This window comes from Bactrocera oleae, chromosome 3 (assembly GCF_042242935.1).
Source record: "Bactrocera oleae isolate idBacOlea1 chromosome 3, idBacOlea1, whole genome shotgun sequence".
NCBI classification, from domain to species: domain Eukaryota; kingdom Metazoa; phylum Arthropoda; class Insecta; order Diptera; family Tephritidae; genus Bactrocera; species Bactrocera oleae.
In genome coordinates, this window is record NC_091537.1 from 63970380 (window position 1) to 63995814 (window position 25435).

At 35.0% G+C, this 25435-nt stretch overlaps 4 protein-coding genes and 1 long non-coding RNA gene across 10 annotated transcripts; 2 read left to right on the plus strand and 3 right to left on the minus strand.

Annotated features, from left to right (window-relative positions):
- The first annotated feature begins 37 nt into the window (after positions 1 to 37).
- On the plus strand, positions 38 to 3504 carry Dref (DNA replication-related element factor). Its single transcript, XM_014238177.3, has 7 exons — positions 38 to 946; positions 1009 to 1333; positions 1630 to 1766; positions 1837 to 1986; positions 2047 to 2204; positions 2264 to 2466; positions 2532 to 3504. Exons 1-7 carry the CDS (start codon positions 155 to 157, stop codon positions 2867 to 2869), a joined length of 2103 nt encoding a protein of 700 aa, XP_014093652.1. The 5' UTR covers positions 38 to 154; the 3' UTR covers positions 2870 to 3504.
- Positions 3505 to 4311: 807 nt separating this feature from the next.
- On the minus strand, positions 4312 to 6876 carry LOC138856267 (uncharacterized). The gene is made up of 2 exons (XR_011395423.1): positions 6371 to 6876; positions 4312 to 5556 (listed from the first exon to the last, which is right to left on the minus strand). It is a non-coding gene; the product is annotated as an uncharacterized lncRNA (long non-coding RNA).
- A 96-nt stretch (positions 6877 to 6972) lies between these two features.
- On the plus strand, positions 6973 to 10615 carry LOC106619868 (uncharacterized). Its single transcript, XM_014238165.3, has 5 exons — positions 6973 to 7458; positions 7527 to 7811; positions 7881 to 8485; positions 8552 to 8723; positions 9387 to 10615. The coding sequence occupies exons 1-5, from the start codon at positions 7162 to 7164 to the stop codon at positions 9555 to 9557; spliced, it is 1530 nt and encodes a 509-aa protein (XP_014093640.1). The 5' UTR covers positions 6973 to 7161; the 3' UTR covers positions 9558 to 10615.
- Positions 8903 to 16762, minus strand: LOC106619874 (transmembrane protein 184C). 4 transcript variants are annotated; one of them, XM_014238179.3, is made up of 7 exons: positions 16124 to 16762; positions 15792 to 16069; positions 15484 to 15619; positions 15340 to 15410; positions 15191 to 15284; positions 13018 to 13420; positions 8903 to 12966 (listed from the first exon to the last, which is right to left on the minus strand). In XM_014238179.3, the coding sequence occupies exons 1-7, from the start codon at positions 16421 to 16423 to the stop codon at positions 12620 to 12622; spliced, it is 1629 nt and encodes a 542-aa protein (XP_014093654.1). In that variant the 5' UTR covers positions 16424 to 16762; the 3' UTR covers positions 8903 to 12619. The 4 variants fall into 4 exon arrangements, with proteins under 4 accessions (XP_014093654.1, XP_014093655.1, XP_036228627.1 ...); XM_014238180.3 differs by having other exon boundaries at positions 8903 to 12876; positions 16124 to 16761; XM_036372734.2 differs by having other exon boundaries at positions 8903 to 12879; positions 16124 to 16761.
- Positions 16763 to 23002: 6240 nt separating this feature from the next.
- Positions 23003 to 25334, minus strand: LOC106619869 (zinc finger CCCH-type with G patch domain-containing protein). 3 transcript variants are annotated; one of them, XM_014238168.3, is made up of 5 exons: positions 25150 to 25334; positions 24478 to 24741; positions 23949 to 24420; positions 23726 to 23880; positions 23003 to 23672 (listed from the first exon to the last, which is right to left on the minus strand). In XM_014238168.3, exons 1-5 carry the CDS (start codon positions 25180 to 25182, stop codon positions 23088 to 23090), a joined length of 1509 nt encoding a protein of 502 aa, XP_014093643.2. In that variant the 5' UTR covers positions 25183 to 25334; the 3' UTR covers positions 23003 to 23087. The 3 variants fall into 3 exon arrangements, with proteins under 3 accessions (XP_014093643.2, XP_014093642.2, XP_036228182.2); XM_014238167.3 differs by having other exon boundaries at positions 25144 to 25334; XM_036372289.2 differs by lacking the exon at positions 25150 to 25334 and adding an exon at positions 25032 to 25111.
- Between the last annotated feature and the right edge of the window lie 101 nt (positions 25335 to 25435).

Sequence of the window (25435 nt, forward strand, 5' to 3'; positions counted from 1 at the left end):
CATGTGCTAAAATTCCGTTTAGCAACCCTGTGTCGCAGCGTCGATTTTATTGTCGATATTAATATCGTTGGTAATATAATAATTTTCTGTTTTGCTAAAGATAACTTTTACTGTGTTATTCAAAAGAAATTATTGTAATTGATTGTACATTAATATGAGTGATCCACTTCAAAAATCTGGAAGAATGACGGTGGTCTCGCAAGAGCTATCAGATCTTAAGTTTGTAAAGCTTCACAGCCCCAAGATGAAGAGTGTATATTGGCAGCATTTTGGATTTCCTACTAATGAACATGATCGCATCATCACAAAACAAAATGTTGTTTGCACATTATGCCATAAGGTTTTAACAAACCATGGAAACACAACTAATTTGCGCGCTCATTTACAACACCGTCATAAGGATATTTTTCAAAAAATTTGTATTGAAAATGGCATAAGAATTCCACCACGTCGCCCACTCACAAAAGCTGGCAACAGTAGTACAGGTCCCGGTCGAATGACCGTAAAACGTGATCCTCTTCGACAGAAGGTTAAAATGGAGTGTAGAGACACCATTCAGGATACCTCAAACACAGGAAGCTTACAAGGAGAAGAACCATCAATGCTCTATGAGACAATGGTTCCTATGACATACGAAGACGATGATGTTATTGATAACGATCATTTTGTCAAAGTAGAAGTTTCGGGATCAGGTAATGGGTTAAAAGCAAAGAATAACACAACTGAGCATAGTACCATGGAAGTAATAACTATGGATGCAAAGTATACTTCGGGACCTAACTATCGGTCGGAAATGGGAGAGATGGTTAGTCAATATCAATTGCAAGATGCATTGGTAAATATGGTCATTAACGATGTTCGCAATGTGGATACACTCTATGACCAGGGTATGTCAATATTCATACGCACACTCTGCGGCAACGTGGAATTACCATCTGATAAAAAGGTTGAAAAATTTTAAATCCAAATTTTTTTTTATATATATAACTATAATTTATTAATTTTTAGATTGAAGCGCTTATTCGAGAATTGCATAGCGATAAACTAACAACACTTTCAAGTCAAATTAAAATGCACTCACAAATTAAGCCATATTCATTGGGCTTTGAAATTTGGAAGAATGTTGAAAACAAACACTTTATGTCCATATATTTTAACTATACCACAGATGCACCAGAATACAATCTACTAAACCAATTATACTGTACAGTAGAATATAACAAGTTCACGTCAATAGATGAAATATTTGAAGAATTCAATTTGGAGAATTGTGCGGCAGCTATTGTGAGCTATGAATATGATGACTATCTTAAACACTTTTTGAAAAGCAAAAGTACGTATATATATTATTATCAAACAAAAGTATGTTTTCTCTTTGTTTATTGATTGTTGAATTTTGAAAACCTTAGTTTGTCACAAATTGAGAATGTTAGCGTCTCCATTTTCGAGTCAAAATGAATACTTTTTAGTTCTCTATATTATAGTTTCAACAAATTATGACAATCTACAACTATTGGTGGTGAAGTTGGTCGGATACGACAGATATTATCACAAAAACAACCAAATAGTGATATAATCGACCCATCCACATAATTTTACAAAAAGCTCTTTTTTTATTTCTCTATACAGATATTCCCATTATATTATCCTACGATGTCACTGTGGACAAGTGTTTGAAATTGGTATTTGCTTTGCCCGATGTTGTTTCAATTATTGATCAAGTTAAAGAAATGATAATGCGCTATGGATCCGAGATAAGCTCAAAGGTATAAAAAAGAAAAAAACATTTATTGCAGGTGTATACATACATATGTAACTTTTAACTATTTTTAATAGGATGTAGACATTCCTACAATAAATGATGAATTCCCTTGGACTTTTTATGAGCTTTTGAAATTTTTTTCCGAGACTGTATCGTGGCCTGAGGACGTAGACATATTGGTGTCATCTTCAAAAGTCATTGTGGATACGTTAAATATATTGGCCGTATGATGAATAAAAAACATTTGTCCATTAAGCACACAAATAAAAACTGATTTTTCACAGATAACTTTGGATACGCTAAAAGGTGAGGAAATTCCTCACAGCAGTATGTTGTCACCTATAACTTCCAAAATAGTAAATAAAAAATTGGCTTTGAGCGATACTGATGATGAATTGGTGGCGAACATAAAAACAACAATTAGCAATGAGCTTCAAAATGTGTAAGAATATTTACTTCGAATAAGGAATATACATCGAGGCTAACGATATTTTTTCTTAGAGTAATTGCTGATCACCATTTGACTATTGCAGCTTTGCTTGATCCACGTTTTCATCGATTAACCACCGTTAAAAATCTTGGAAAGTGTATTCAGATCTTAACCAGTAAATACAATCAAATGCATCAGCAAGACGTTGGCACCGTGACAGTGACTAAGGATACAATAGAACATAAACCAGCAACTTCTACTTCTAGAAAATCAAGTATAATTTAGTGAATTCTGAGAGCCGCTTATATATTTACAATTTAAATTAATATTTTATTTTAGATTTGGAGATATTTTTCGATATTCAAGACGAACCTGCTCCGATATCTGTGCCGCAAGAAGATTGCAACATAGAAAACGATCTGAAGCGTTACAGAACAGAAGTTTACGTAAATTTAGATGAATCGCCGTTTTCATGGTGGAATAAATTAGGACATGTTTATGGAAGCTTAAAACGTTTGGCACCCATATACCAGTGCATGCCGTGTGTTGTGAACATGAATTTTAAGAAACCTGTCAAGCAGCAAATTTATGAACAGCATAAAAGGTTTATGCTTACTGGCACTTTAATCGATGCCATACTTTTCCTTCACAATAATAACGACAACAAATTTGATTAGATTTGACCAGCGAGGAATAATTGTTAACTCTCTCTTATTACAATAATCAAAATAAAAAATGCAGTTCATAAGTTTGTAAATGGACAATTTGTCCTAAATATAAGTAGATATTAATACGAATGAGTATATAGATATATATATGTACTATATAATTATATCTTCAACAAAATGGATATAAAAAGTCTAATTAGACCATGTTTTCTGCAAATAGTATATATTTTATTTATGTATATGTTTTCATAGGGATCTGAAACAAGCTTACTTTTCAATTGAATTTGTAATATAGCTCTTTCAATTAGTAAATGTATGAAATATCAGAAATATTTCTACTAAATTTATGATATATTACGTAAATCTAATTAATGAGTAAAGACATATGGAAGCAAATATTATATACTAATAACAAGTGTTGTAATATCAAACTTTTGTAATTATAATTCTTTCACTTTTCAGTATGCAAATCAAGCACCAATGAATATATTCAAGGTATGCCTCAAGTCTAAAAGTTGTCAAAATCGGACCATAACTGGTTGACGTTGTCCACATCAATTCAATATATTAACTTTACCCTCTTTATTTGAGTTTATGTCTCATTTGAGTTTATATCACACGCGAAATAAAATGCAACAATCGGCCCTATTCTCGTTTTAATTGTCGTTTCCAAGTTGATGTCGTTGATATCGTCGCTTCGTTGGGTTTTTTATTCGTATTGTAACGGATTTCTCGATAAATCGTCTTGTAACTTAATCTTGAGTTCGATCACTGGAATGTTAAATAATAGTCCCAATTTAATGGCTATACTCTTATTTTTATTTCTAATCCAAACAACTTAACGCTTTACTACTTATCCGAATTTCTTACTTACATATATCTTAATCGCTCTTTACACGCCAGCACTAATTAAAACTGTCTGTTGTTCGGTGTGTAGTGAGAAAAAAAATAAAATATATATTTTCACAAACAAAAGAAATATACGTTTACATTATTAATTAAATTTTAATTTTTTATGTCACGTTTTATTTTTATTTCACTTCAGATCATTCACATTTTTAATTTAGTACATCTTTCAGGTATATGCTACACATATTACATTTAGTATCATTTTATACACATACACACATATGTATATTATAAAACAAATATTAGATATTTTTGAGGCTTCTGTTCTAAACTATATTATCACTAAACAAATTTAAAGTATAATATAGTATGAATATAATGTGAATATGCATAGCAAAACAGAAGTTGGATAAAGTATTTTTAATTTAGAGATCTTAAGAACATTTAAAAAAATCTTTTGCCGACCAAAAGCAAAGAGGGTGGCCCTTCGAAAGACAAAGTTCCTTGGCCACTATTATATTATTTAAAGTATTAAATTCTAAACGGCTTCTTAATTTGGTTTTTATTAAATTTAATTAAAAGAATTTTTGCTCGGCAGCGGCTGAACTGTGCGGAAAACTAAATACATTATAACCAAAGTCGCACAAATCTCCGAGAGCTGCTTGTCCCAATCTATTCTCTATGGAACCTACTCTTTCCCAAAAAAATGCCTAAAGCATTGTATTCGAAATGGAGCATTTCACAAAGTGATGGATCAATGGCCCAAGAGAAAAAATGGCCCAAATGGACCAAAACGGTAACCGTGTTCTTGAAGTATATAAATAAATAAAACTAAGAAAGTATGATAACGTCCAATAGCGTCATCGTACCTGGCATTGTTATTTGTTGTTTTGAAGAAAATATTTGAACCATTTTGTGAATTTATGTACTTAATAAATAAGACAATAATAATAACTCCTCCTCGTGTGGGTGTAGCTTCGGATTTGTTGTGTACCATTTTTTTCTTTTTTTTGAATTTTGGGGTGTTCCATACCTCAAATATATACATACATGTTGACCTGCTTTTACCAATTTTTGGCACAAGTTATAGTGCGATTTCGAAAATATTTGGACGTAAGATAAAATACCTCGAGGGCACTATATGTGTAAAGTTTTATTCTGATAACTTTATTGATGTTTGATTTGTATACCGTAAAGTGAAAGAATCAGACGGAAAATAAAAGTTTGCAGTTCTAATAGGAATTTAAACACAAACAAACCATATTTGGTTGAAATCGGTCGAGTAGTTCGTAAGATATAGGATTTCACCTAAAGGTGGGCCACTTGTCTAATTTTCACAACCAATCCCAAAAAGCCTTTCTCTACCATCCCGGTTGTGAAATTTAATGTTTGCGGCTCAGGAGGGGTAAGGGCGCACTGCCACAAAATTATTTCAGATATATTTTTATTAATCGAATTTTTTTTAATAACGTTTAAATAAGTATGCATTTATGTGTATTTATATTTATACGTAAATATTATAATATTGTGTAACTAAGCCCTAAGATATCAGTATTTCTCAATACAAATTAATCAATATGATAATACAATATAAATCCTCCGTTGAAACGCCTCTGACCATGATGGCACGCCATGGCAGTAGCGGAGAGTTCGCGCGGAGAGGGGGCGGATCAAAAAATGAAGTTCTGACAAAACGTTGATAAAAACCAAATGACAACTTTGCCGACAAACACATATACATACGAGATCCCATACATATTGACGATGAATTTTGCGCATCGTCGCGGAGTTGACAAAATTTGTTTCAATAGACATGTCGTCGTGTTTGTCGTTTTTGCAGTGTTTTGCTATTGAAAATTAAAGATTTCATATGAATGGCAATTTTATATAAATTTTATAATTTAATGTCATATATAGTGAATTATATAAAATAAATTAAAATAATATTTCAAATCGCTAATAGACCATGTTGTCAATTCTCCTTTCTGAAGAGAACATCAGACAAATTCTTCAATTTCTGATTTGTAGCAAATATTGTGAGGAAGCATCTTGTGGCCTCATACAAATGCGAGAGGATTGTAGGATTTTCAGTTCAATTCTAAAATAGAAATTTTGCTGATTCTTTATATTTACTGAAGGCATTCAAATTTAATTTCATTCATTTTTATTTAAACTTCATTTTCGTGCATTTGTAGTAGGAATTCCAAATGAAAAGCAAATTTGGTTGACCAGGCGCACAGAAAAAAGACTGCGCAGAGTTATAAACGATCTTCGAACTTCGTTTTGTACACGCGTTCCTTATGAATGAATTTGTTGGCGTTGTAATATGGAATACCTAGAAAATATGGTGCGAGTTTGCTTGAATCTTATTGGTCAATGATGGTGCGTCTGCAATTTTTTTTGTCGCTTGCGCGAGTTTGATTTTTTCACAAAAGGCATATTGAGGGACATACATACATACATATGTACATCTGTTTACATATAAGCAAATATATTTAGACACGCGAACGGAGGAAAGGCAATTTGGGGAATATTCACATACAAATAGATTATTTGAACCAGTAAACGACAATAGCTCTTTAAGTTCACCGATTAGACACCACTTTCTAACTATTGTCTGTGGTGCTGCTTGTTTAGCACTGCTCGTTTTTGCAAATTTACCTGAGTTCACTTCCTAGCCTGAGTTCACTTCCTAGCACAGATGTATGTAGTTTTATTCCTTTTTCAATTTTTATAAACCTTTTGTATTAAATTCATTTAATTTAATTTTCAGTTTTTCCTCATTATATAAATGTTCTTCAAAATCTATTATTTCTTTTTGTTATTCTAATTTTCCCTAACACGCATGTCAAAGGACATCTGCGCATACATATATTAGTCGTTCCTTTATAAGGTGGTGACAATTCCTAAAGTGGTGTAGTTTGTTGGGTTCGATTATCATGAGGGGTACCTTTTTGATGTGGTGTAATTGAACTTTCGAATTTGCGCATTTTCGATGTTCCCTTTTAATGGTTTACATTTTAGCACAGCTAACATTTGCGCCTTCTCTATTTATTAACATTCTCTGCTCATACCCATTGTAACCCCGAATTCGGATGACGGTATTTTAAAATAACAACAAATTTATAATTTGCGCAAACCTAAATTGCGAACAAACAAAATCAACCTTGAAATTTCGATGACCAATGACAGAGAACGTATATCATAATATAATACAGAGAACGTATATCATAATATAATATACGTACTCTGATGACAGCTGATGTCAAACTTATAAAAAGAAATACAAGATAAGATTGAAAATTTTGCCATTTGAATTGATGGTGTTGTGATAGACGTTTTGGTTTTCGTATAATCGACAAACTTTCTTGTTTTTGATAAAGAAGTACGCACTTTCTACAATACATTTCCCAAACGTGAATATTTGCAGTAGCAAATATAAATACAAACCAATGGGAAATTCAAATTCCAGGAGTGACTCCGGAAGCGATGCGCCGAATGGAGGGTCAGGTGGTGCTAAAGAAAAACCCCCGAAATCCACCCAAACTATTCCTAAAGGAGATGGAAATTCATTTGCTAATAATAATGCTATGTTAAAGGCAGAACGATCCATGAGTAGATCTGCATCAGGTGCGGATGTTACGGAGAAGTACTTAACCCAGCTTGTGCCTATAGAAAAGTTATCCGAAATTCTTAAAGGAAAGTCTGCCAAGCACGGTGTCAACGGCATTGTTTCAGACGTGTTTGTGGTTAGTAATGATATTTTGTTTCCTTATTACAATGTGTGTGACATTAGACATTGTGTCACTTTTTACAGTCACAAGTTTTTCCTCAATATGCCGATTTAGGCAAAAGATTATTTCGCCTAATGCATACAGCATCTAAAGCTAGAACAGCTTATTTAGGCACAGTGGCATTCCGTCAACAATGTGAACGTTTTCTTGGTATAATGGATGATGGAAAAATTTTAGAGTGTTATATAAAAATGTACGCAGAAGAAGACAATCCAGACTTCATTACGAAGGAGGGTGTTACACGTTTGCTTTTTATTTGCTACACAATAGCGATGCAACATTCTGGCAACGCAGTTCTCTGTCCAGCAGTATGTAACTCTCAAGCTTTCACCTTCAAAATTCAATCATTTTTATTTAATGGATATTTATAATTTTAGATTAACCGTACATTTGGTTCGGTGACTAAATCAATATTTTTTAGCAACGACAGTTTGAGTGTGGGTTTTGTTTGTCGTTGGTTTGAACAGAACCTTATTCGTTTAGTATTGTTGGTGCACAAATATTGTTTACACACATTATCAACTTCATATAGAGGTCTCGAACAACAAACTCAATCATGCGGAATTGAACTTCAAACTCCAGTTTTAGAACAACGAAATCCATTCCCAGATGCTGGTGTCATGACCTTTGAATCTTTAATGCCGTTATCTCAAGCATGGTTATTGGCTGGTGGACTACCTCCCCTTTTTTCTAAGCCACAGACGATACAATCACCAAGTTCAAATAAATCATCTGCAGCTCAAATCTTTAAAGAGAAACTTTCTATGATGCCCTCACATTGGACTTTGCTGTATGACTCAAATGAACACGGTTTAGGCGCTAATCGCTTTTTGCATCACGTGCTTGGTTATCGCGGCCCAACGCTTGTATTGATACATACCAAGGACGACCAGACATACTGCATTGCTGCGCCAAGTGAATGGAAAGAAACTCATTTATATACAGGAGGCGAAGGCAGTTGTATAATTCAACTTTTTCCAAAGTGGGTATTTATTTTATTTATTTGAAAATACACCTATTGGAAATTGTAAATATTTTTTTATTTAAGATTTGTGATATTAGAGAAAAAGCCCAACATTTTGTACTTAAATACAAGCATACGTGGGTATCCAAAGGGGTTTCGAGCTGGTTCAGATCCACGTAAACCTGTTATCTCTGTGGACGAACACTTCGAAAATGTGGATTGCAAAGGATTAGCTGCTGTGCTAACTGCAATTGAGGTCAGTATAAAATTATGAGCTTACTTAAAATAATAAACGAGATTTAGATGAATAACAACATCAAGTATGTCCAACATACCATTCACCTTAGTGTAAAAACTTTGGAATAAATTTAAATGCTGATTTTTATTAAAGTTACAATAACTCAATTGCTTCCCTGAACTAAAAAATACAATATATTTATATATTTTCATTTATGTTCCCTTTATTCAGTATTTTTATCATAATCTGAAAGCTTTTAGTTCAAACAAGCCCAAAATATATGAAATTTAAGTAAAATATTTCAGTTATATTATAGTTGATAAAGCATAATTATTTTATTTTACTTAATTTATACATGTGAATATAATACAATAAATGCAGGCAAAGGTGGAACGGAAATTCAGTGTAACGGGATAATACCTATAAGAGTAGCTACGACAGCTTTTTGGGTTAATATGCATGTGTACAATGCATCCAAAGCTATAGTAAACATGACACACCTGCCGTGCATATATAATATATTGGTATGTATAAAATATACGTATGAATGCAGGTGTGACGTCTACAAAATTAGCAAATTTAGTTTATATATAAACAGAAAGGGGAAGCAATGAGTGTACATGCACTCTAAATTACCAAACCAAAGTATCTTATTCTCTCTTTTAATAAATTTCTCAACAGGTATGGGGCTGTGGTGACAAGGCATCACGTGATGTGCAATTGGATATTAAGAAATGGCAAATCAAGGAAGCTGAACGGCAAAGGACTGTAAAATTAACTGCAGCTGATTGGATGGATCATCCTGATCGCTACCTATTAGAGCTAGGCGGTCGCACAAATTACAATAATTGATAAATATACACCTTTTGTTGATGTATGCGTAATTTTTCGTGCCTTTAGCCACTGGCGTTAGCAATAGTTATAATCAACATCTATACGGGTACATAGCCAATCATTTTTGTTACGCATACTTATACTGTTTGGGTAATTGAAGACCTTAAAGTAGAAAAGACATGCCTCGACCAGTCAATAATTCCAGTGTAATAATTTTAAGTGTAACGATATGACGATATTTCGGTTTATATTTAGTTTGTCGTTAAAAATGTTTTAGTATGAGTACTTATATATATGTATATACTCGGTGGACAGTCATTTGGGCTGTACCTTAATTTGTAAATTGTTGAAATTTTTTTATTTCCAATAGACGACAGATATATATATATGTATCTTCAATTGGTACGTCCAAAAGGTCTTTTGTAAATTAGTGTCTTTGCATTATTAGTCCAAATATGTACTTAATTTTATAATATTTTAACAATTTTTGAACTCAAACGTCCATTTTATTGTTAATTGTAATAATAATAATAATAATCATAAAAATAAAAGGATAAAAAAATATTCAGGGTAAATAATATTAAAGGTTTCATACTATGACAACAAAATAAATTTAAGTCAGAATTTTTTTGCAGGCACAAAAAACAAGTAACACTTTATCCCTTTTACTATTCTGAACTTTCTTTTGCATTGTGTTGATTTAGCTTGTTTCATTATGTGAACTTGGTTTATTTATAAATATCAGCAGAAATTTTAATGCGACTATTTTTCATTTATGATTTCCATATAAATACACGGAATTAAGGGAATTGTTGTATAATATTTTATAATTTAATTTCGTAACTCAGCACTTTACTATTTTGCTATAAGACTATATTATTTATAACCCTTTTAAGTGTACTGCATATATTTCATATTTGTTTTCTAATTAACTACACTGAATTTACAAACTTTTTTTCTACATTATTCGACTTTTGATTTAGAATGTGAAAATGTATATATATATATGATTTATATCTACACATGCATATCGTGTGCCAGCGCAGATTAACAAAATACATACGTATTTTAACCCATTCCTAATGTTGTATTCATGTTTTTTATTATATTCGAACGTGAATTATTAATGATCCCCTGACGTATCCACTAAATTTTAGTTATAATAGAATTCTTTGATTATTACCAACAGTCAACGACAAAGTGACGATTTCACCTGGTCTAACAAAAAAAAAAAAACCAAGAAAAAACGTTAACTTCGGTTGCACCGAAACTATAATACCATTCACAGATACAAAGGTTCCTTACAATATCTTGATTCAGATCTAATTTCGTGAATCGGCAATAAAAAATAAAATTTTTTTCCATGCAGGCACTTTACACCGATCGTTCAGTTTATATAATAGCTGTATGACATAGCAATCCGATCTAAACAATTATTGCAGAGATTATATTCTTGCCAAATTTTATCAAGATACCTCGTCAAATGTAAAAGTTTTCCATACAAGCACTTGATTCCGATCGTTCAGTCTGTACATCCGATCTATACAATTTCTTCGGAGATTCCATTGCTGCCTTAAATAATAATCCATGCCAAATTTCGGAAAGATACCTCGTCAAATGAAAGAGTTTTCCATACAAGGACTTTACTCCGATCGTTCAGTTAATATGGCAGCTATATGTTATAGTCATCCGATCTGTTCAAGTTTTTCGGAGATTACGTTGTTGCCTCAAACAATAACTCATGCCTAATTTCGTGAAGATACCTCGTCAAATGAAAGAGTTTTCCATACAAGCACTTGATTCCGATGGTTCAGTTTGTATGGCAGCTATATGTTATAGTCGTCCGATCAAAACAATTTCTTCGGGAATTACATTGTTACCTTAGAAAATAACTCATGCCAAATTTCGTAAAGATATTACGTCAAATAAAAAAGTTTCCCATACAAGGACTTGCTTCCGACTGTTCAGTTTGTATGGCAACTATATGCTATAGTGGTCCGATATCGGCCGTTCCGACAAATGAACAGCTTCTTAGTGAGAAAAGGGCAGGTACAAAATTTCAGATTGATAGCTCAAAAACTGAGGGACTAGTTTGCATATATACAGACGGACGGACGGATAGACGGACATGGCTAAATCAACTCAGCTCATCATGCTGATCATTTATATATATTTTTTATAGGGTCTCCGACGTTTTCTTCTGGGTGTTGCAAACTTCGTGGCTAACTTAATATACCCTGTTCAGAGTATAAAAAAACTTAATGATCGAAAAAGTAAAATAAATCCACTTTATAAGCAGTTTACTTTTAATAAAGAATTTAATACCCCAGGCTTTTTGTAATAAATCTTTAATTTCGGTACGATTTTCATATAAAAAGGCCACATTATTACGCTACAGATTACTGTTGTTGTTATTATAATGCATTTAAAAAGTATTAATTCGCAATATACTGTTTAAATTGGTTTAAAACGGCTTGTACTCGGCTAGCGGGCAATTATATGCAAATTGTAAACAAATAAAAATATGCAAGTTCACAAACTAAAAAGAAGAAGTATACTAATCATAATTGGTTACTTTGCATCGTGACTGCAGTGTTAACAATATAAATGGTATATAATACTACTAACATAAAATTAAGCAAGAAATTAAAATCTGTGTAGTATCGTCGACGCGAAATTTATGTGATGTGTTGGTTGTTTGTAGGTCTTTGTCGTGATCGTGTCATGGCTACGTGGTTTGGTGAAATTTCAATGCAATCATGCTGCTCAGCATAATACGCAATATTTGCACTACCAACAATGTTATCCCCCCCTAAGTCACTCATTTGCCGAATAGCACGAATATTAGCATCGTTCGATTTTAAGTTGTTGTCATCAGGGTGGTCGTAGCTGTCATTGTCGTTGTTATCTTCAGAGTGCGACGTACTAAGCCAATCAGGGGAACTACAACTGCCGCTCTCACCTGTCGACAGTTTAAGACTACTAGAAAAATTCACCGAAGCCGATACAGACATTGATGTCGATTCGACCGCCGATGTATTTATATTCTGACTGTGGTTATTACATTCAAGATTACGATGTCATCTACCAGTCCCAATTAATGAGACAAAATCATCATCTGCCTCGGGAACGCTGTCGGAATGCGCACCTATATTTCGTGCTTGCAAGAAACTGTTGCCACTGGGTACAGGCGCCCCATATAGTTGCTGTGGTGAGTATTCTCGTGTGTGCACTTCCCGTTTTTGTATATTTATACCGAAATTGGAATGCGTTTCAGCGGTTGCTACGTTGGTGGCTGTCGGCGTTTTAGTTGATGTGTTGTGCGCTGCACGGTTGCCTGCTAAGTGGATGTGAGATGTAGAATCAGTGGTTAGTGCGACCTTGCCAACAGGTAATAAAAGATTATCAGTAGCTCCGTAGCGATTGGCTTTAACCAATGGTTTACTAGCAAAATTCGTATTATATTTTTTTCTATTACCTTTTTGTACAACAGCGCCACCTCCGCCAACTATCATTACATCGCCGAGTATAGAGCTCGTTGTGGGCATGTCACTAACTATACCGTCTGTAGTACTATCACCATCTTCTCGCTTGCTCATCAGATATTCCGTTTCACTACTGGAACGGCGGGGTCCACGAGACAGAGGTTGATATGTGCTCCGACCTTGAAAGTGTCGACTAATCGAACTGCTTACTACTCCTAGATGCTCCGTTACATCTTGCTGCATATCCGATATATCTATCATTGAGAGGAACGCTCGGCACCAGTTATGATTTGGATTATTCCAATATTGAGGCGCATTGATATGAAACGGATAGTGCGGGAAACTGTAAATATGGGCTACTGCGGCGATGAACATTTCAATACAAATGAGAAAATTCTAAAATAAAAAATAAATTTTTGATTATTCTCACATGGCGAAATGGAGCTTACGCTGTTAAAACATTATAAATAAAATCTTTTATTATGGAAAGAGTCAGTTATGTTTATAGCATCGTTAACAGTATGAGTATAACACTGTAATATTATATGTAATAAATGTTGGGTAACTTCTAAGAGATTCATAATTCAGATAGTTTTCAAATAGTGTATCAATGAATGATATTAAATTGTGTAAACTGTCAGAATATTTGTACAATATTTTTGGTAAGAATGTAGCATGCCAGGGACCTTCGAGGTATTTTCTCTTTGCTAATTTTATTTTTTTATTAGTTTACTTATCATTTTAAATTTATTTATTTATTAGAAAAGAAACACCAATCGGTTATATATGTACATCATATATAGGAAGTAAAAAAAAGAAGGAATTGTAAATAACTTAGGAAAAATAATTATAGATAAGTTAACGATAGAAAAATAGTTTGTTTTTGGATATCTTGATGAAAGATTGATATGTACCACCATAGAAGTCGATGTTGGTGTGAAAACAGTACACAAGGTTAGAAATCATATTATGTGGTAAATATATAGATAAGAAATGAGGTATGTACCCTGACCTAAGAACTATTGTGCCCTTTCCTAGGTGACTCACTTAGACCCAGCGCATTGATGAATTCCAATATATTGCTAAGTGTTATAGAGGCGATGTTATCGCTATTCGGAAACATGGATCCAAGGGCCTAGATTTTGCGTCTGCAGACTGCTGTGCAGTCTATCAACAGGTGTTTTAGAGTTTCCGGCTCCATATCGCAGAACCGGCAGTTGGCACAAGTGTCCAGATCCAGGTTACATAAGTGCTTCTTCAGCTTACAATGGCCAGTGTTCACCATTTTTATTAGGTAATGATACCTAAGTGAGAGTTCAGAAAGGGAAAATTAAAACTGCCTGACAATCGTTAAGTTACCTAACATCAAACAATTAGGCAAATGCGATTGTCATCGGAGGAGAGTTTTTACGGCCCTTTCCATAGATGGAATGACGACTTGCAGAATTTGTTTTGAACCTCAATTCTGTGGATGAATGTGTCAGTGTATGGTGACCAGATAACTGCACATACTCGAGTATTGGTATGATTCTTTGATACCTTTTTTTTGAGTAAGCAAAACTCGAAGACAAACCAAAACGCCTAGAAAGCAAAACAGCTGTCAAAAATTAACTTAACATTGTTTAGGTCTAACCAACATAGCATATATATAGCTGTCATACAAACAGATCGATCACAATCCCGTACTTGTATGGAAAACTTTTGTGTGAAATTGGTTAGATCGGCTCACTATAGTTTATAGCTGCTATATAAACTAACCGATCAAATCAAGTTCTTAGTTCTTGTAATGAGAATTTTATATTTGTGAACGCATAGCATTGAAGCAACCGAAGTTAAGGTTTTTTGTTTTTGTTTTAGTAACAAAATAACAAGCGCATAAACACACACGCGTTCACTCTGTGCCAGAGTATATTTTTAAAATTATTATTTCAATAGTCTTGTAACGTTCGTATTTCCTTTTATTAGAAATCCATAATTATTTCGTTTATTTTAAATAGTTTGTAGTTGTTCAAATTTAGTAATGACCTTGGCAGGTTTTTGTACAAACAACAAACAATTTCTAATTATTTCTCCCATTTTAAAATAATATGCGAAATTGACATATGAGAAGACTAATTTTAATTTTATTTAATACCTCAGTATATAACATTCTTATAATATGCATACCTGCAGCATTGACGCCAAATTAGTATCGTCTCCAAGTGTGATTATTTTCTGTAAAAGTTGATAGTATCCTAATAAAAATAATATTACACCTTGGCTATAAAGAAAAAAGTTTTTTTAAATAAGTAAAATTGAGTAAACAAAGAACTTACAAAAACGAGAAGAAAACCACCGCTTTGATACAAAGGAACTTGGGTATCGGTTTCATTGGTTTCAAGTCTTCCTGTAAAAAATTTTATATATGGAAAAATCATTTTCATGCAAATATTTAGATCAATTAAATTTATATAACTTACTTTATTTGCTCTGTAAAAGAGTACTAAGCAATACATAGCAACAAACTGTGAAATGTTGTTGATCACCACGATGTAGGGAAATGCCATATTTCCAGCAAACGTGCCTTCTCCATAGACACCACATATCTCGCAAATACTAGGAAAATTTATTATATTAAATTTCTAATTATTCTTATTTCTAAAATACAATTAGCTGGTTATATTGTTGGTATGCATTATCAATGTTCATATCTGTTTATACCCACGCATATATATAAGAAAGCATAAAATTAAACAATATCAATTATTTCTTAATTTACTAAACTTACACAGAAATAAACGCGGTAATGGGCCGAACAACGGTGTATTGAAGAATTCCATGTTTGCAATTATGTATAAACTCGCGACCCATTACCCAAGGTCGCATACAACAAAGTGGGAAGAAATGATAAACTTGAGGTTTATACTGCATTGTTGCTTCTAGGTCCATACCCAAATTGAGATAGTGTAATAGATAGACCATAAAGTTGTAAATCACATAGGCTTCGTAGCATTCACGAAGAGAGTCTACGTATATGGAATGTTTTGGAAAAAACAAACCTATCCACTGCAAAATAGTAAAACAAATAATAATGGAAATCAAATATATATGTATGCTTACCGCATTGAGGGCATATATTGGAACCATCCATAAAATTCTAATAATGTGCTTCTGTAAAATCGGTTTTGTAAAGTGTATGACATGTTGAATAATGTGCCAAATAGAAATTGGTACCGCTGATAAAACAAATAGACCACCAATAAGTATAAGCCGGTCAGTGCGTTTGTAGTTATCCTTAACAAAATTTACAATAAGCAGAGGGACCACGATAATTAAAAAAATACAGTACGTGACGATTAGAAGTGGTCGTATCCAGATACGCCACTCCCCACAAAAACGTCTCAGATTTATGGGACACATTTAATTAAAAATGTATTAATTTAAATTTAATTAGATACAATTTCAAAATGTTTAGATAATAATGTTTAAAGTTAGAAAGTCCCAGAATACAATTTACTAGCCGAATCGTAATCGAGTTGGCACCTGCTGATTGGGCATTATGGCCATATTTAAATATTTTTATTTTCAGACGGAGAATACTTTATATCACTATATTATATCACGAACGTACTAAATACTTAAAAGTTTTTTTAATAGATTGTATGCACACGATTTTAGCAAATTTTAATATTCATAAATAGACGTAGGATCTACGAAAACAATCCTAACATAAGTATGCACATATGCAATAGGAATGGCAAACTTGATTCAGATTCTACACGATAATCGATTTAACTCATAAAATAATACACTTTCCGGAGTCGACCTTTACTCTCCGAAATCGATTAAGAATCGATTTTTGACATTTGATTTTACGGCTAGTTTGTGCCAATTCACATTGGGATTCAAAAGAGTCTCATTTTTTTTTAAATTTTCTTTTGGTGTCGCTCTGTGCATTCACACGGTCAAAAAGAGTCCAGCAACTCGAGTCTAGTTTTTCTGCATTCCTTTTCACAAAATTTTCGTTAATATTTGTGCGGTTCGACTGCGCAACACTGCGTGCTGTGTATTTCATTTGTATGTTGAGATGATGGTCACACATTTAGCTTGCAATGAATTACCATGAATATGGTAGAACAATATGCATAATACAAGTACCTACCCGCTAAATAGTTTCAAAGAAATACTAAAGACGGGAATTCCCTAATCCACAAGAATGTATTGAATATCTGCTACTAATATTTTCAAGGCCAAATTTATAACAGAAATTTCCTAATCTTTAATTATTAAAAATTCATAATTTCATTACTCCGCATTAAACATTCATAATTTCTTTACTCCATAATCTATATCTTAATTTTCTCCTGATTTACAATTTGTCATAATATTTCTATTATTCTATGCATACGTATTTGCATATTACATACAAAAAATAGATAACAGAACTCAAATTTGCGATCGAATTCATTTGAAACCGAGCGCTCTTCCAACCATTCAAAGAATTTGAAAGTGAAAAGGAATGCTGAAAAGGGTAGCAGCGAGCTGTTACGAACAAGAACACAAACGTGCCACCCGAACACGAGTGGCACGGTCCCTTCGTCTTTCCTCGTCGTCCCCTCGCCCACAATAATCTGGTATGAGACTCTTTTGAGTCCCTGTGTGAAACGGCACTTTCAAGTTTTATTTATCCTTATAAATTGTGACGAACACGGATGATAGAACAAAATCGAATCAACGATAAACTGCCAGAAGCAGCTAGTTAGCGAATTCGTAGTTGCCAGAATGTTCTAGAAGCAATGTTTTGTTACAGATTTACTAGTTAGAGTGTTGTCGTGATAAGAGCAATTAAGCTATAAGCAAGAAGTTGTAAGCTCGAATAACGAGCAATAAGTGTTAAGTTGTTGGAATTAGAAATAAAGATTAGTGTGTAGCCATTAAATTGGGACTTTTATTTAACAATCCAGTGATCGAACTCAAGAGTGAGTTACAGGTAGACGATTTATCGAGAAATCCGTTACAATATCATCGAAAACCGTGTGATAGAAAGTCATATAAAAATATATTTTTTTATATCCAGTACTTATTAATTATATATTCACAATTAAATATAATTTTTTTTTCAATGCGATTTTATAAAGAAATTTATTAACTATAAAAATTATTAATCTTTTAAATTAGAATCGATTGAAATCGAAAGAATCAATTCTTGTGCTCGACTCATCGATTCATAGGACCCCATAATATAAAATCGAGAATTGATTCTTAATTAAATGTTTCCATCCCTTATATGCAAATGATATGCGCGGACAACAAAAAAAAGCTGCTAAAATGTTACAGTTTGATGTGTTAATGATAGTCTAAAAAATCACCTCTGATTTGATGACTAATCCAATACTACAACCTCAGTATAAAGGCAGGGGCTTAATCGCAACGACTTCCAGGCCCTCTCAACTGGTGTGAGGGGTTCCGTACAGCACTCCTCAGACAGGTTGTCAAGAGCTGCAACCTCCTAATCTAGGGTGTTATGCGATTCCCGTGCCCATTGGATGATTTGCAGCCAGGAGGTAAATTCGACTGTATTTAACGGAGTTTTCCCAACACCGGGCCGCCTTGGGAAGTAACTGGTGACCTTACCGCGTCAAGGGGCTCTGGCGTGGCGGACCTTAACGTTTCCCCTAAAACTGACTAGACCCGGAAGCTCACCTTGTTGAGCCAAGGGTCGTACGAACCATCGTGAGCGCAAATAAACAAATACCAAAAACGACAATGACATCAGACTACTACTTTGCAGGTAAGAGTGGTACAGGAGATAGGCGCAAGTTCAGCTTCCTGGAAGCTCATTCGTGCGTCTACTGCGACGGATGCAGGTAATGCTGTTGCGGACCCCACAACAACCTCTTCAAGCTGGCTCAGCTGCTCGGAGGCGGACGACCCCTAATGGGACGGGACAGAAGAAACACGAAGGAGAGGCATGAGCGGTGCCACTCTGAAATGGTACCTCAGGCACTTGCAGGGCGGAAAATTCTTGTTAACGCAACCTAGTCTGGAATATGAGGAAATGAAATGGTTGCACCACTGAATGTAACAGATAAAACCGCGAAACGTAAGAGCGAACAGATAACGCCTCAAGAACCCCCAAGCTCAAAGAGACAAAAGGGGAGCCAGCCACCGGCGATCGGAGGGCAACGTTCCGCTCCAAATCCCAACCCGAGTGTTGAGGGCCAAGGAAAATATTCGGAAACCCTTAAAGGCATACGGAGGGCGGTGCTGCCTCCCAAGTACCCTGCGGGGGTTTTGGGGTCGAAAGAACTTACTGCGTTGTAAGACAGCATCATGGATGAGGTATATAATGGGTGTGGGTTCACCGGTGTCTACTTCAGATCAAAAATGCTGCTAGTCGACTGCGAGGACGAAAAGGCGGCCACCTGGCTCGCGAAGATCGCTCCGAAGCTAGATGGATGGAGAGGCCGGGTCTTACGGGCGAAGAGGGGTGAAAATATACTGCCTATGCACAGCTTGACGGTGTTTCTTCCCAGGAGCACAGGAAAACCCTACGAGTTTGCGCTTGGTCTCATACGAAATCAAAATAAGGGCTCAGTACCTCGGCTTGGAGGGTTGTCGATAGCAGCATTGAGGACATCGGATGGAGGCTCAACATCATCATTGATGATGAGTCTTGCAAATTCATCTGGAAGGAGGGGTTTAGGCTGAACTTTAGGTTCAGCAGTGTGGTAACGAGAGCTTGGAGGCCTAAAGCCACAGCGGTGGAAGAGACGGCAAAAGAGGCAATACTGGTGGATGAGGCGGCCACTCAGTCCGGCACCGGCACACTCGAGCAGGCTGCTACTGTCGTACAGGGTTCCCCCTGCGGGTAGGGGTGAGAATTTACCCGCGGTAAGGCATGCCTGTCGTAAAAGGCGCCTAAAAGCCAAATGGACTATGACTGTTAATTTATTTTGCCCAGAAATATCAGAATAGTAAATGATGTCAGAAATAGTGCTATAATACTCAGCTTGAACTGATATTATAGACTTTAAATGAGATTCCAAATAAAAAGACATTTGAAGTTCAAACGACAAATGTCACCAGTTATTGAGTAATGGGTAGCTGAACTGGCAGTAGTTTCGGCTACACAGTCTTACCGGAGACTCAACTCTGGTACCACGGGGAGCAGAATGCCCTTGGACTTCGGTTCAATCTGCTCATTGGGTCCGGCCCTTTGGGAAGTATCATGGTGGCTGTGGTTTAAACCTAAATGCTGGAAGAACTGAATTTCAGTTTGAAAAAAGAAGTTGCACAAGCAACTGGGTTCCGTACACGAAACGGAAGAGGTTTTAGGTCGGCCTCGAATCTTACCAAGATGGTTGGTGGGCCCCTACACACTGGCCACTGGTAACCAAATTAATACTTGCAAAAAGCTCGTATTATTTGGGGCGCTTATCAACGCATTGTTTTGATACGTTGTGCTTTGGAGCACCGTGAGGTAAGGCCGTCGATGGCAGGTACTCACGTAAAACACATCGGACGTTGTCGTGCAGGGGCGCTACGGAGAGTGAAGGGGAGCTACCCTCCACACAGGAGCTCCTAGAAGGGCTGAAAGGTCAGGACCACGGCAAGAACGAGGACAGCGATGGCGAGGATCTGTCCCTCTTGGAACCAATTCTGTGACTGCCACCGCCCAAACAAAAGTTGCCCAGGGGAACCTACACCATGTGATGGTAGCCTCGGCTGTTATCGCGAGTAGGTTCCTCTCGGATAACCTGGGCATGCTATTAATCCAGGAGCAGTGGATCTACAGAGTAGAGGTCAGGGGCCCCAATACAAGAACAAGCAAGGTAATCTGGTTATGAACGATATTAATTTCTTCTGTATTTCACTTCTTATATTGGGGTGCGACGCCAGCTCGTATTCCTAGAAACACATACTGGGATGTATTTAGAGAGACTTTAGAGTTAAACATAAGTATAAGTCACCAAGAGCTGTCGGCATCTTCGCAGCACTTCTGCAGCTCTATTATCGTACCTTGTTGTGCTGATGAAAGATACCTTGCGATGTCGTACATCCCATCACCGTGGAGAATAACAAGGGTAATCTCAAATCCTTCAGGCCTATTAGTCTTACCTCCTTCATGCTAAAAGGTATTGAAAATATTGTAGACAACCACATAAGATCGAAGGCGCTGAAAGTCGCACCCCTACATGCAAATGAGCACGCGTACAGAGCAGGTAGGTCTACTTACACTGCTCGGAACCAACTAACGGCTGAAATCCATCACTCGCTGGAGAAAAATGAGACACTGAAGGTGCTTTTTATAATGCGTCCCACGCAAGCATGATCAGAGCACTGGAGAAAAGGAACGTGGAAGCTCCTATATGCAGATGGATAAAGGCTGTATTGCATACTAGGTTTGCAGAAACTACTGTGGGGGGAAAGCAAGATACGTTTTGGTACTCCGAGAGGTTGCTCTCAGTGTGGGGTACTGTCCCTTCTTCTATGGATCCTCGTAGTAGATGATGGCAAGAGGAAAATTTAAGAACACTCTCTGCGATATAGTTCCAAGAGGCGTAAGCCCAGCAACTCGTAGCAACCTGTTAAAAACAACCAACGTCCCTTTCACAAAAAGAAGATCTCTTCCGGGCTTAAAGACCCTAACCCTTGGTGGCAGAGAGCTGATAAACCTCCCCAGAGACAAATTGCGTCTCCTTGTCGGGCTCTACACTGGGCACTGCAGGCTCAAGAAACATTTGTCCAACATGGAGCCCAAAACACCAGAATACCTGATACTAGATTGCACAACAATGTAGACGCAGGCTCAAGGCCCTCGGTTCAATTTTTGTGGACTGGGATCATATTATTATAGCACCCAGGAGGTTTCAGGAGTTTGTCAGGGGCTGGGACTTTGGGAATACATGTGATGGAGGAGAGGGCACAATAGACCTTAGGTCGCGTTGCGAACCTCATACTATTCTACAATAGTTCTAAAAAAATGTGATATATGAAAAATATGCTATTGTTTGTTGATTGAAGTAGTAGTCAGAATTTTCAAAAAATCGTTTATTTGTTTGTATTTTCGTAAAATATAGTATTCTCTGAAATTTTTAAATAAATGTGACAAATACTCTTCGATTTATTCGATAATCAGAAAAGGGTTCTCGGGCCCCTCAAATGCGTTTTTCTGAAAACTATATTTTTTGAGCTGGTGACCACAGTATCTCGAAAACCGTTCGATAGATTTCAATGAAATTTTAACAGCTTTTTAAATACTTGCAACTTTTTGACTATGATGAAGATTTTTTTTATTTCGGTTTAAAAAAAAATTTTACAACAATTTTGTTAATTTAAAAAGACTTAAAAAAGCAATGATCAGTCACTAGATTATCTATTCAATAACTTATGTTTTTGTATAATTAATTTTAAATGAATCTCTAAAGGATTATTGATAGTCATCGCAAGAGGCTTTGGTTGGATCTAGATCCACATAATAATATTATTAATTTTTTTTTTAATTTCTGTCAAGTCAACACGAAACCGTATTTAAAGATGCTGTTTTTATTTTTATAAAATAAAATATTTTACTGGCAAAAAAAATATATAGTTAAAATTGTTATTTTTTCATGTCTCTGATTACACCTAACACCATAATGAAATTAATCCCATATTCCCAGATCTAACTCTATTTAGGTGTGAATTAGGTCGAATAAAAAAACAGACTTCACGTTATATAATCAAATTTCCCAAATCATTGGTGACAGCTTTTGTCATAGAGGAAGTTTTATTATAGTCATCGTCATTAGTAAAAGTTCTCTTTTAAAATATTTCTTTATATATATATATTTTATTGGTGGCGTTATGAATTTAAAATAATATAATATATATTATTATTTAAATAATTGCTACTTTATTTTTGAGTACAGAAAATCAAAACTATATCATTTAATTATGTGGGTATCTTGTCCTGAATTGAAAACATTTCTCATTCCAATAATAATAATTTGCCAATAATTTTAAAATCATATATTTCATATTATTGTTTTACTAATTTTTTTCTTCAATATTATTCGGTGGAAAACATTTACAGTTTATCTCAAAATATGCATAGTTTATCTTTCGTTTTTCTTGATGCTTGTTCCTTAAATAGAATATTTTCCTCTTTTTGTAATGCTTTTAATTCCTGAGCTTTAATTTGTAATTGTTGTTGAGACCGTTTGTATAAGTTTGAGCCGACAGAGTTACGATCCATCGATTGACGTAACTTCGCAATTTCTCGCTCTTTCCGTCGTATGTCGTCTGCAACGCGTACACTTGCTACATTTAACGATTTCGTAGTTTCGTTACTTAGTGATTTATTTTTAGTTGCTTTCCTTATTTCAGATCCTCCACCCAAAATATTATCATTAATAAATGAAAATACATCTGTACGCTGTAATTCTCGTTCATATGTTTTCGCATTAATGTTTTCCTGATTTTTCTTTTGACGCTGTAGTTTTTTCTCTATACTGAAAAAGTCTTTATCTCCATCAGATGCTTTGCGTAACTCCATACAATGATCAAGTGAGCAGCCTTGGGGTAATATTTGTGCTGTAACAGGTATGACAATACCACTTCCGTTTGATCCTAATCCAGTACCGTGAACATATCCCATTTTCGCCATTATTTTCGATGCGATACCCTATTTAATTCATAAATGTAGATAGGAAGGTTATATGAAGTTTTATTTCCTACCCGAGTGTGTTTTTCCCACTCGCCAAGTGGTTGTGTTGGTTTAAGTTCAAACAAGCTTTGTTCTGGTAAATGTGCTTGTTTTATGTTTTTGATATCTTCTAATTCTCCCAATTCGGCACAAGATTCGCTCGAGCTTCCGCTAGATAAATCATCATCTGATCATTTAAAAGAGTTACATTAATTTATAATCCATACAATCTGGCTCTTATAAAGTATTACAAACCATGAAATATTGGTAGCAAATCTTCAAATGAAAAATCTCTTTCTCGTTTATTATCCTTCTTATCAAGACGAACACGGCATAATTGCTCTACAAAATTCGCGCAAAGTACACGACCTTTATACCAAAGGCGATCTGGCAATTTTGCAAGCACAACGCAATTGCGAGCAAGTCGTGTAAAATTTGGCTCAGTATATTCACCTAAGTTTTCAGCATCTATAAGTTCGCCATGGGAATAGTGACACTGTGCATCGTCAAATCGGCAGTCTCCTTCAAGGTAAAATGAACATGGCAACATTTCACGATGAGTAGGATTAGTAAACAAAACTCGTAATCGAGCTTTTAATTGACCATTACTATCCATATTTGCCCTATCTTCAATTCCACAGACAATGGCATTATGGTAACTAATTGCACCCCAGGTATGCTGATGGGGTGCAGTACACTTCTGACCAACCATATCTTCTAGTTTTACCTTTCAATAAAATGTAATAATTATTTAAAGTAGTAAAGAGCAATATATAACTCCTACTCTAAGCTTATTTAACTGTTCATCAATATTTTCTTCGGTAACTTCTTGGACATTGCTTTCAACGTTATCTAATTGTGCCATTTCACTCTTAAAACGCTCTAGTTCTTCATTTAAGTTATATCCATCGTTGTTATTAGAGGATTCCTCTGCATTTGTCTGTTTTGTTAATTCAATAAGATCTAAAAGATCTGCTTTTAGACCATTGAGTGCAAGACGTTCTTCGTGATTTTCAGCAGCTAATAAGGACTCTTCCACAATCTGAAGCTAAACAATTTATCCACTTAATTTTAAGGCTTTTGAAAAGATATATATTATTTGTAAATGTATAGTTTAGGCCACCCAACGAAGGAGGCTGTTAAATTATTTTATAACTATACTCTAAGTATAAATAAATATATGTTTAAAACACTTTGCTCATATTTTTTTATTAACTTATTTGTAACTACACTGTACATTTGCACAGAAATATATCCAAAATACATTTTTTGATTTTTTTGTATAAATTAATTTATCGAAAGGTTAACAAAAAAAATTAAGTTTGTTAATAAATTTACTTTTACTTTCCGCCCACGGAATTCTCATCTTTGCCTCAAAATAAGACAATTTGAAAATAAATTTTCATTATCGCTCTGTCTCTTTCATTGGGGAACCTAAAATAACACTTACCATTACCTGTGATTCATATTCGCTGATATTTATATCCATTTTTGACGAAAAATATCTGGAGTACAACCATTGTATACATCTACAAGTAACCAATCCTAAGATTTTCACTAATGCACACGCAAAAATGTCCCACTTGGTACGGGTTACCTACATATATTCTACTACTAAAACGTCTAAACGACACAAATCAGCTATAGTATTGTGACGAACACGGATGATAGAACAAAATCGAATCAACGATAAACTGCCAGAAGCAACTAGTTAGCGAATTCGTAGTTGCCAGAATGTTCTA